Source organism: Oncorhynchus clarkii, chromosome 20 (assembly GCF_045791955.1).
Source record: "Oncorhynchus clarkii lewisi isolate Uvic-CL-2024 chromosome 20, UVic_Ocla_1.0, whole genome shotgun sequence".
Classification (NCBI taxonomy): Eukaryota; Metazoa; Chordata; class Actinopteri; order Salmoniformes; family Salmonidae; genus Oncorhynchus; species Oncorhynchus clarkii.
Window position 1 is genome coordinate 53,564,806 of NC_092166.1, and position 13,094 is coordinate 53,577,899.

Sequence of the window (13,094 nt, forward strand, 5' to 3'; positions counted from 1 at the left end):
GACCCTCAAGAGTTCCACCTACTTCTGCCCCTGAAACTGACCTATCCATAGATTCTACACAAGACAGTATGTTTTTGTTTGATTCTATGTGTATCTGCCCATATGTCTTTTTCCATCTCTTTGTCTATCTGTCCATCAGTCTTTGTCCTTCTCCATATCTCATTGCTCAATTTAGCATTTGTATGTATGTCTCAAACTTGATATTTTTGTCTTATTTAGTATTTCACTCTCTCTGACTTTCTGAAGTTGCTGAAGGGTTACTTAAACTTCGGATCGCTCTCTCCATATCGCTTGTGCCTATCGGCTGGTTTTTATCGCTACGGTGCAGATGGCACATTTCAAGCCAAAGATCGGTCAATGTGCCCAGGTGTTTTTCCCATTTGAAAGCAAAAAGAAACGATTGTTTACGGACACATTTTTTTATAAGGGGATTACGTAAAGCGGGGATCATCGACTAGATTCAGCCAAAGGTCGATGTGTAGAATGAAAATTGACCGCAAGAAGCCCAAACAGATACAGTGAAAAAATTGTTTTTATCCCCTGCTGATTTTGTACATTTGCCCACTGACATAGAAATGATCAGTCTACAATTTTAATGGTAGGTTTATTTGAACAGTGAGAGACAGAATAACAACAACAAAATCCAGAGAAACGCATGTCAAAAATGTTATAAATTGAATTGCATTTTAATGAGGGAAATAAGTATTTGACCCCTCTGCAAAACATGACTTAGTACTTGGTGGCAAAACCCTTGTTGGCAATCCAAGAGGTCAGACATTTCTTGTAGCTGGCCACCAGGTTTGCACACATCTCAGGAGGGATTTTGTCCCACTCCTCTTTGCAGATCTTCTCCAAGTCATTAAGGTTGAGGCTGAGGTTTGGCAACTCGAACCTTCAGCTCCCTCCACAGATTTTCTATGGGATTAAGGTCTGGAGACTGGCTAGGCCATTCCAGGACCTTAATGTGCTTCTTCTTGAGACACTCCTTTGTTGCCTTGGCTGTGTGTTTTGGGTCATTGTCATGCTGGAATAACCATCCACGACCCATTTTCAATGCCCTGGCTGAGGGAAGGAGGTTCTCACCCAAGATTTGACGGTATATGGCCCCGTCCATCGTCTCTTTGATGCGGTGAAGTTGTCCTGTCCCCTTAGCAGAAAAACACCCCCAAAGCATAATGTTTCCACCTCCATATTTGACGGTGGGGATGGTGTTCTTGGGGTCATAGGCAGCATTCCTCCTCCTCCAAACACGGCGAGTTGAGTTGATGCCAAAGAGCTCCATTTTGGTTTCATCTGACCACAACACTTTCACCCAGTTGTCCTCTGAATCATTCAGATCTTAATTTGCAAACTTCAGACGGGCATGTATATGTGCTTTCTTGAGCAGGGGGACCTTGCGGGCGCTGCAGGATTTCAGTCCTTCACGGCGTAGTGTGTTACCAATTGTTTTCTTGGTGACTATGGTCCCAGCTGCCTTGAGATCATTGACAAGATCCTCCCGTGTAGTTCAGGGCTGATTCTTCACCGTTCTCATGATCATTGCAACCCCACAAGGTCAGAGTTTGGAATCTGATTGATTGATTGCTTCTGTGGACAGGTGTCTTTTATACAGGTAACAAGATGAGATTATGAGCACTCCCTTTAAGAGTGTGCTCCTAATCTCAGCTCGTTACCTGTATAAAAGACACCTGGGAGCCAGAAATCTTTCTAATTGAGAGGGGGTCAAATACTGATTTCCCTCATTAAAATGCAAATCAATTCATAACATTTTTGAGATGCGTTTTTCTGGATTTTTTGTTGTTATTCTGTCTCTCACTGTTCAAATAAACCTAGCATTAAAATGATAGATGGATCATTTCTTTGTCAGTGGGCAAATGTACAAAATCAGCAGGGGATCAAATACCTTTTTCCCTCACTGTATGATATTTGACTAAAACATACTAATTTCAAACCTTGCTTACATTTGTATACGATCACATATACAGGTAACTGCCAAAATAATGGAAACACTTGAGTAAATGAGGGATACAAAGTACTGTATATTGAAAGCAGGTGCTTCCACACAGGTGTGGTTCCTGAGTTAATTAAACAATTAACATCCCATCATGCTTAGGGTCATGTATAAAAATGCTGGGCAGGTTAATATTTTGGTCATTATTTTGGCTATCATGGCTATAGGATAACAATGCCTTCATCCATAGGGCACGAGTGGTCACTGAATCGTTTGATGAGCATGAGAACAATGTAAACCATATGCCATGGTCGTCTCAGTCAACAGATCTCAATCTTAACACTTATGGGAGATTCTGGAGCGGCGCCTGAAACAGCGTTTTCCACCACCATCAACAAAACACCAAATTATGGAATTTCCAGTGGAAGAATGGTGTCGCATCCCTCCTCCAGTAGAGTTCCAGACACTTGTAGAATCTATGCCAAGGTGCATTGAAGCTGTTCTGGCCATGGTGGCCCAACGCCCTATTAAGACACTTTATGTTGGTGTTTCCTTTATTTTAGATTTGGCAGTTACCTGTATCTCTATTATGGTTGGGAATACTTTGGAACAGATTTCCATGATTCAAATCACTTGGAGTTGATTTGTTGGTGGTTTTACAGTATTTTATGTCCAACAATAATAATAATATTTATTTATTTTTACTTTGGATGGCTGATGTAAAGGAACATATAAACCAGTGGCATTGAAACTTTTTCACCTGGGACCCCATTTCTTCCCGCAAGAATTTCTATGGACAATTTTTTTTGCAAGAATTTCTCATGACCCCAACCAACCAAATCCAAATCTAATGACAACCATGAAACACATTTTTCTAATAAAACTTCCCTCATTTGGAGATAAATGGAGGAGGGCAGGAGGGAGAAGACAATACAAGCTTCATTTCACATTCAATTTGATCACTTACACTAACAGCAAGTGCATTCAGGTGCAGCAACACCTCTGATCTTACAAACTCCCGTGGTTTTTATCAAACAAATAAATAAATAAACAATGAAGATAGACGCGTTTTCTGGAGTAACAAGATGCTAATGCATTCTGACTACAAAGCATTTTAACTGTAACCGTGTTTTGGATGTCAAACTCCTCCTAAAGCCCACGGTACGAAGGAGCAATGGAAGATATGAGGTGATAAGTATTTAAAGCCGTATGACTCATGGAGGAATAAAAACTGAAGCATTTACCTGCAGCTTAACTGCCTCCTACCAGCTTAATGATTTCAGAGGAAATGGTGTCTCTTAAAATAACCACGCAAGTTGGGCCTCCTGAACTTTACGGTATAAAAATAACACTGGCGTCGCTCTGAGGATAACGAGGGCCTGTCCTACTGAGTTTGCTTGTTGTGTTCGTTAGAGCACTGTCATCGCCATCTCTTTGTCTTAAGCATAACTTTTGACAGGGTTTCTGCTTTAAAAAACAGACTATTTTAAGCTGTACTTAGAGAAAATAGGCAAAAGACCAAGAGGGCTGGTTTTCCAACTTTTTCTTACTGTTGAACTGGAAACCATTGATGATAGTATTTTTTTATTGTAGCTCATAAAAACTAGCTCTACTTATCAAATACCAACAGTGACTCATGTGGAGATAGTTCCTTAACATCGTTTAAGCCACAAATTATTCACATCCTTGTGTAAAACTCATGACCTAAACAAATGTTGACTACACATATTCGCTCCATGGGTCAACACGGGGTCAGCTATGTGGTTAAGTCTAAATCAATCAGACACTCATATGCACAATGGGTCTATAGTGTAGCCCTAACTAAGTGTATGTCCAATATTATGTCATAGAGACCATGTATGAACTTTAACGTTGGCAATATCTCAACTATCCTAATTACAACTCTAGAAACAATGCTACCCACCATGCCAATACTGGCTCACTTTTAGTCATCTTACTAACACCAACTTTATTCCACACCTTTTTATATTCTTCACTATATACCACTTTTACATTGGCCAAACATGGACAAATCTGTTAATAATAGAGAACTAGCTTTTAAAATATTGACATGGTCCCTATTAGACTATCACTGTCCAGTCACGTAGCCAGCCCGGACGCAGGGCGGTCATGCTCTTTGGAAAGTGAACCGTGTGGGTTAGTTAACAATATGGCTATAGCTCTTCCTTACTGTGCTCATAAAGTCAGAAGAGTATCTGCAAACTCTACTGTACAGCAAGCACTGGGTTGGGCCTTGTGTCGCCACACACACTGCGTCGGGAGCGGCGTGGCTGTCCAAAGAGCAATGGCCATCTGCCACTTTGGCAACTCCACTACAGCTGCCAGCTTATCCCTTTCACAGAGTGAGCTTTCCCTTACAATTGGCTTTACGCAATCAATACAGTCAATATAATGCTTATAATAGGGTTGGGCTCAATTCAGGCTCAATAAGGCAGTCAACTCAGGAAGTGATTCGAATTTAACATTCGGACATTTTTTCAGTTTATTGAAGTCATTGAAAATATATTTTTTCGATTATTGAATTGTAATTTTCGTTTACTTCCTGATTTGACTGCCTTCAATTCGAATTGATCCCAACCCTGGTCTCTAGGTATTTCAGTTAGTCACTGACATCCATTCAACAGATTTTGTGTTAGAAAAAGAGGGTATACAGAGGTATACAATACAGGATACAGGAGAAGGGTTGTATTTCTGTTTTAGGGGCAAAAGGAGGTAGGGAAATGTAAAGGAATAAAGAGGGGGTTACTTACAACAATGTGTGCTGGTGACGGGGACCGGGCATCTTTAAGTGCTTGTCTACTTTGAAGACTTCCGTGGTTAACATCTAGCAAGGGCCATTTCATCTGTAGGTACTGTATGGTGAGAAAGAAACAAAATGGACAAAAAAAGAAATACATGTTACCAATGCATAATGTTAAAAACCAAAACATTAACACAAAGGAATCAGCATTCTAAATGTGATCACATGATTTAGAAAGTAAAAACAAACTCAAAAGCAAGCAGATGGGGATCCCAAAGCGGGTGACACACATGATGGGTTTTGCCTCATAACATTATGTTTTCGGTGTCATATTAGTCAGAAAAAACTACTACAGTAGATTACATTTATTACAGATATGTTACATAAACATTAAAAAAGAGAACTACATGTCCTAGTAGTTTGAACGGGATACAGTAGTTGTGTTGTAGGGCATCCATTCAAGAATTAGAACCGTTCCAAATCTTAGGTAAGCTAAATCACTGCTTATATGCCTGAGAAGGCTACTGTACGTGGATTATGGGTTTAGAATGATTTGATGCCATAAATGTGACCACTCTGAGATTCCAGGTGACTTGAATGACTTTTATTGGTCAGCCTCATAAAACCGTGCACTGTGGATCCACTGGCCGCTATTATGGGTCTGAATCCACCTAGTGACTGTCCCAGTGAATGATTGATTTGGCTTTATTAGGCCTGAGTGACACATACACAGAGAGCGAGATTGCGAGAGCTAGAGAGAGAGAGAGAGAGAGAGAGAGAGAGAGAGAGAGAGAGAGAGAGAGAGAGAGAGAGAGAGAGAGAGAGAGGGAGTGGGGGGTGAGAGAGCGAGAGCGAGAGCGGGAGAGAAAGAGGGGGAGCGAGAGAGCATGAGATGAAGAGAGAGAGAGAGAGACTTACACGAGACATAGAGCATTTTCTCATAAATTGGGTAGAGCCCTTTAAATCAGATGACATGCCAATTGCTTTGGCGACATAGTCTACCATATTTAGTTTCCTGACGAGGAAGGAAGGAGGAGAAAGAACATTCCTCCATAAGTGTTAAGAATTATGAGCTAAGCCATCAGGGAGAGCAAAGTCTAAACCACTGTAAGACAAACTTTACAGGGGCAAGACCATCATAAAGAAGAAGCCTAGCATCTTAAGTATTGTGACCAATATCTTCCTTGTCAACAGGTCATATTGACAAAAAGTACCTTAAAAGGATTCAAGGATACTAATATAATGCAATAACATTATAATGCAAAGCATAATTTCCCCCCGCTCATTCCACAACCCACAGCTGAATGTTTTCCCTTCTAGACATCTATTTGCTGTGCCTGCCCTTTGCTATAGCTATAGCTCCTACTCCATTCTGACCCAGTGATCCTAGGGGATGACCCTGCTATCGGCTGTGACATAGTCTCCCTAACAAATGTCAAGGCCACCTAGTCGGAGGGGGTACAAACTGAGGTCACCTCAGCTGCCTGCGCTCAGAGAGGGCCCCCAACATTAGTTAAGTTACTGGGGGGTCAACAGGGTGAAACAGGCACTTATTGTACAGTGTGAAAAATAGAACTACTAAATATCAAAGCAGGGCACACTGTGTAAGACCTTTCCATACCACTTACTGAAAGAGAGTACATTCAAATAGGTAAGCAAACAATATGTCCAAAAGTGACAGGAGTTCCCTGAATTTGCAGGTAGGGCTGTGCACACACTGATGGGAATGCGGACAGTCCAAATATTGAGGGCAAAATACACTGTCACAAAGAACTATAAAACCCTGTACAGTTGATGTACATGTAACATGAACAACAACTAAATATACACAGGGAGAGCAACAGAAAACGAGCGCAACAAGGTCAGATAGGAAAACAGACTCCAAGCCAATAAGACAAAATGAAGAGAGGAAAGAGAAAAGGAGTGAAAGAAATATGGGGTCATTAGTAGAGCCGGGACGATCATTAGTATCATGGCAAGGAAACAAAACACAAAGCAGATTTAACTTCTTAAGGAAAACAGCCCTAATGTTGGAAACAAACATCACTATGTGTCATCCAGAGTCACATTTATTTATTTATTTATTTATAGCACATACATACAACAGGTTTTTAAAGGACCAAAGAGTTTGGTCTGCTTCGTGTTTTCACTTTTGCCATGGATTTTTATTTTTTTACAATACTGGTATCGTCACAGCCCTAGTCATTAGAGTTGGCTAGTAGAAACACAAGAGGGTTACGGACTTGTTTCTTAACCTTGAGACCACAGGCACTGCTCTCTCTAGCGTCAAGGCCGGCGCATCCGTAAAGTATGCCGCCTCATAGCACACTGGGTCCCCCCCAAAGGAAAATTCTGACAAGTCAAGTTGGCCTTGTATCTTGGCCTCTGATGCAATCGGAACATCAACCGCTGGGCTAGCTAGGATTCTGGCCAAAGAACTCATCCAGAGCTAGAATTGGAATGTTGTCATTCCATCTACGTCTGTGTTCCTATCCTCCTATCCTCTAAATAAAACAATCACAATGGCCCTCCTGCTGCCCTGATATCCGATGACAACAGCTCCTTTCTTGTAGCCTATTCAACTACCTAATCAGAGCAAGTCTCTGTCCTCTAAGTATGGGCCTGTGCTAGAAGAAATATGTACACTTCAACACTGTTGCTGTGTGCATCTGCCTGTCTGTGGTTGTTACTACATCAGCAAGAGTTTGTGTTTGCGAGCATGTGGCACGTGTGTATTTGTGTGTGTGCTTGTGTGTGTCACGACCTTTCCTGAGACCGTGGCTAAATCAGTGGTAATTAGCGGAGAGTTCACCATGGGGTGCATTGCTGTGGCTTGTGCTGGAGGGAGTTATTGACTCCCGTCCTCTGGCTGGCTCCACAACCACTCATTTATGACCCCCACAAGGCTTTTACTGCAACTGTCTTTGTTTGTGTTTGTTTGTGCGTCGAAGGGTGGAAAGTACGACTTGTAAAGCTCCAGTGTTGTGGTCTTGTGATTTTTACAGACCACCCATATTGGGTATTAATTGCCATGAAGGGGGGTGGAGTGTTGAGAGTGATGGTACCACTGTTATCTATGAGGTAACTCAAGACAGCCTATACTGGTGCAAGAGGGGCTGGTGGATGGCAGGTTTACAAATTCTGATTCCAGTCATGGGAAGGTCTTATCATATACTAGACTTGCCAAATTATTGTCCAAGTTGAGCACACAGATGCACACAAATATTCAGACACAACCGCAGGGAGGCCTTCAGTGAGGGGACATCCCTTAAGCCTCTGTCTTGAGGTGGTGGGTGAAAGGTGACACTCCAGAGTGTGGCGCTGAAGCGGAGAGAGGAAGAGAGCACATGCCCTAACAGGCGGCTCCACTTCAGCCTGCTATTGCAAATGCTCTCACACGCTAATCCCTCCTGTAGGTTTTACAAGCATGCCAAGGAGAACGGAGCCCCGGGGAGTGCCAAGCTTTCCGACCACACCTCCACCTCCTCCCCATTTACCCTCCTCCTTCCCTCCAACTCCTACTGACGGATGCGTCGCCTGGGTTTGAGTAGGCCGTGACCCCTGACCCCCCTTGGCCGCCCGGCTCCTCCTCCCACCCATAAAAAACTCTCCCACTATTAGGGCCACCTTGGTAACTCAAGAGCCATTCCAATGTGACAAATTGCTTCGGTGTTCCAGGATAACTCTCTCGCCCCCCACCTCTTCTTCCTCCCTTTACACCCATCCCCCCATCTCTCGCCCATAAGAGCCACCCAGAGTACACACTGTACATCAGGGGCTTCCCCCTTCCCTCCCTCTCGCTCCCCCTCTAACCCTCTGCCCCTCCTCGCCTCGCCGGGCCCCACAATGGGAGCTGAATGACTCAATTGTCTCTGATGAAGTAAAAGACAAGGGAGTCCTCTAAATCCTTACAGAGGGATGAACTCTCCCTCTCTCGCCTGGAGATTTCCCATAGTGACAAGCAAACTGGCTAGAAAGGGGGTGAGAGTGAATGATAGAGGGAAAGAGGGTGGTCTTAAAAAATAGCCCCAAGCCCCCACATTTCACTACCAAGGTCCAACTGCTGGACTGTCTGCTCGCCATATTTGAGTGACTGATGCAAAAGTTCAGCTTGGCATGGTATGAGCTGCTGAATGTGACCCAGACACACTAACTTTCATCACAATGCAAAGAAGCTGAGGCTAACCCAGTGCCATCCGTTATACAGAAGGACACAGAGGGAGACAACAGAGTGCATTGTGAGTGCTCACACATCCTCCTCACATGTCCACACCATAAGTTGGGTGATAGAACTGAATATTTGATTTGGAATATGAGAGGACTCTTATTTCAAATATATAACAAATAGACTACAAGAACATTTTAACCTGAAATAGTTTGATACATATGTCATTAACACTAGTCTAACGCATAATGTTACTAAAGCACTCCCAAAATGTATTTATTGAAAAATAAGCTAAGCAAATCAAATCCATTAAAATATTCTGATGCACAATTATTAGCTATAAACTATGTATACTGAGTCAGCTACCCTGAATTCTGGAGGTGGTCAATGCTGTGAAACCTGTTCTTGTTGAAACCCCATCTGACGTATTTATTACAAGCAACCCGAGCCTCGGCACATACCGACTTGTTCATATTGTTTTGGATTAACAGCAGAGGCTTTTCCCCAATCGGACAAATAGGGCTCCTAACGTGCCAAAGTGGCTCGGAACCCCGGGAATATTCCCAGCGGGACTGCGAGAGAGGATGAAGTGAATCTCGGTCTCAGGCCGAACGGGGTCCAGAGGCATTCCTGACACATAAACAATGTTAGGGGGAGATTGACGGAAGAGAGAGAGAGCGGGAAAGAGGGGCGAGCAGCTCGAATTTACAGCCAACATATGGAGCCTGGGTCTTGCTCTGGAGACCTCGGCAGATCCCCGGCCCATCTGTGGCCGTGTGGGCTGCTGCCTCATAGTGTAGCCATGACACAGCCACCACCATCCAGACATACAGTAGTAGCAGTGGGCGTGTACCACACACACTGACATGTAGGCTACAAGGAGCAATACACTCAAATAAAAAATAAATAAAAAAATGGTTCATGCTTTGAAAACAACAGGTTTAGACTAACAATGAAATGCTTACTTACGGGTTATTTTCCAACAATGCAGAGTTAAAGATAATGATAAAGCTACCTGCATGCACAAAGAGACACACATGTTCACCGCACACACACACACACACACACACACACACACACACACACACACATTACTGAACACATGCTCACACACAGGAACACACTGTGACTAACTGTTCATCATGTTCAATGACACCCTGGGGACAGGGGCCCGGGATCAGAATAACAGCTTGCAGATTACACCAAATCAAACAACACATTTAAAAGAGCTTTATTTGTGTTTGCTGTGCCCAAAACAAGTGAGAGACCGAATCGAAACAGAGTAAATCCCACTATCCCAGTGCCCCAGTGTCAAGTCCTATTGGGGTTGAGTTAGATTAAAGGTCTGAGAAAGAGTATTGTTTAGTTCATGTTCATGTTCTTCTAAGGACAGCTGCTACATTCAAATAATACTTGAAAATGATGCGCAAATGTGTTTCCTTCTTGACATTTGTGGGTTCCTTTGTCTAGGCCACAGGTGCAGGGGTTAAACATACACCCAATTGTTGGGGCGGGAACAGTAATTTTCTGTAATTGGGGGGGATAATGCAATCCAGATCCTTTGAAATCCCCCAGGTCAAAAGAGAGACCTTTTCCCAATCTATAGGATACACCACACATTTGAGAAGGAAGAAGAGCGATATAAGCAGGCAGAAAGTGAGGGGAGTAGAGGGAAGAAAGTCCAAACAAAACTGAGAGAAGGTTAGTCGACGAGAGAGGGCTCTTCATGACTGATTTAGTTCTTCTAATACACATTTTATGAGTAAATAAAAAAAGTCCCGCCAGCTCTGATAGCCAGAGGCGTTTTTCAAGCAGGAAAATAAAAGTGGAATGTGGGAAGGCCTGGGGTTTGTGTGCCCTGGGGCGGGGAAAGGGGTCCGCTGGGCCTGTATTTACTCCAAAGCCCGAACCGTTAGGGGATTCCACAAGGCCCTGACAGCGCGGGGCCGTCGACCCACTCCAACCCCCCCACCCCCCCTTCTCGCGCAAGATAAACTCAACCTGACACTTTTATATGGATGTTTTTTTAGGCCCCCGGTCCCGCCTCCTGCATCCTCTAAACATATTCTACGGACTGTCTTAAAACAACGTGGCCAAAGCCAAGCTGGTTTCAAAAGAGTTTGAGACATTGTACTCTTCAATAAAAAATGTTTATTTTGGAATAGATTATTTTCTTTGTTTTCTCAAAATGTGTCCCTGAACCCTTTCCTTATCTGTCCTGTTCTGGACGTTAACTCTGGTCTCAAACACGGGTTCATGAGATATGTGCAGTCTTGCTCCTACACTGTTTACTTAACAGGTGTGGACAAAATGCGCTATTCAAACACCAGCTGATTTGCTGGAAAGTTTCTAAAGATTGCGCAACACATATTCAACTAAACTAAGGAATTAACAAAAATCAATAACAGCAGTAAAATGCTCCATTTGAAAGACAAAAAGCATCTGAACCAATGAGAAACCAAACTGATTGGCTGATGGAGCTGGAGTAATCCAATCCCACTTGGAAGAAGAAAGACCAGTCACAGACATACTGGGGCACTCACATCTTCTCCAAGGATGTGACATCACCCCAGACTCCAAATTCTTGGTGGATTTACGGCATACAGACTCAGAAAGTAAACAGTGTTGTATTTCTCTGACTCCCCCTGTCTCTGCCTCCATGTCATTAAGGGCATCTCTGGGCCAGTCTATAAATAGAGCTGGGAGGCTAAGGACTGCAGGGCCTGCTGTTCCTCCGACAGACCCGGGACACTAATGAACAGCACAGGCATCTTTAACATCAGGCCTTCCTGGCTGGCTCTGCTCTCAGGTACTGCTTCGATCTCAGCTTCTGTCTCCAGTTCTCTGACTGTTACTTCTCACGTTTCTCCACCGCCCATCTCTCAATGTCAATGTCTATGTCTGGGCCTCTTCCCAGACATATTCCAGCAAATAGTAAATACACATAATTTGTAAACTGTATGTCGCTTTGGATGAAAGCATCTGCTTGATGACTGTACTATTATTCTTGCAACACTAGTCTACAGAAGCCCAGAGCAACATAGTGAGTGTGGGCAGTGAGAGAGTGAGATCAGGGCTGAGATGAGAAGTTCAGGTCAGATCCAAGTCCTGCTGCCCGGTGGATTCTCGTACATACTGACCTACTTAGCGGCTACGTGAGCTCAGCAAGCTAGCACAGCAGGTGTGTCTGAGCCCCTTGTGCAAGGAGCTCGCTCTGTGGTAGGAAAAGTTTGGGTAATAGGTGCACATTGTGTGTACATGCTTGCCTTTGTTTAGGACAAGTGGTAATATTAAAAGTATAAAATAAGAAGTTGAAGGTTAAGCCAGAGCCTTGGAACCTCTACTTGCAGCCACCTTGAGTAGGATGATGATGATGATTGGCTTTGTGATGTTGGATGGATATCACCCTGACACAACAAGAAGGTTACCTGTTTATTTAGTTTACTATTTAGGTATCTATATAATTATATTGAAACATAAAGGGAAGAATGCAGGTTCCTTTAGAAGAAGCCTACACTCACCTTGTAAAGAAATAACATCCTTCAGATAGAGAACATGCGTACACACACACAAACACACACACACACACACAGTACAGTCGTGGCCAATGACACGTGAGAATGACACAAATATTAATTTTCACAAAGTTTGCTGCTTCAGTTTCTAGATATTTTTGTCAGATGTTACTATGGAATACTGAAGTATAATTACAAGCATTTCATAAGTGTCAAAGGCTTTTATTGACAATTACATGAAGTTGATGCAAAGAGTCAATATTTGCAGTGTTGACCCTTCTTTTTCAAGACCTCTGCAATCCATCCTGGTATGCTGTCAATTAACTTCTGGGCCACATCCTGACTGATGGCAGCCCATTCTTGCATAATCAATGCTTGGAGTTTGTCAGAATGTGTGGGTTTTTGTTTGTCCACCCGCCTCTTGAGGATTGACCACAAGTTCTCAATGGGATTAAGGTCTGGGGAGTTACCTGGCCATGGACCCAAAATATCAATGTTTTGTTCCCCGAGCCACTTAGTTATCACTTTTGCCTTATGGCAAGTTGCTCCATCATGCTGTAAAAGGCATTGTTCGTCACCAAACTGTTCCTGAATGGTTGAGAGAAGTTGCTCTCGGAGGATGGGTTGGTACCATTCTTTATTCATGGCTGTGTACTTAGGCAAAATTGTGAATGGTCTCAGGATGCTTTACTGTTGGCATGA

The 13,094-nt window shown here is 43.2% G+C and overlaps 1 protein-coding gene across 34 annotated transcripts in view; it reads right to left on the reverse strand.

The window, feature by feature from the left end:
• The window catches only part of LOC139376504 (transcription factor 7-like 2), a 101,082-nt gene that overhangs the window by 58,890 nt on the left and 29,098 nt on the right, over positions 1-13,094 (reverse strand). For all 34 annotated transcript variants that reach the window (XM_071119177.1, XM_071119169.1, XM_071119163.1 and 31 more), the window contains exon 4: positions 4,723-4,824. In XM_071119177.1, coding sequence (XP_070975278.1) covers positions 4,723-4,824 — 102 coding nt within the window. The remainder of the gene's footprint in view (positions 1-4,722; positions 4,825-13,094) is intronic.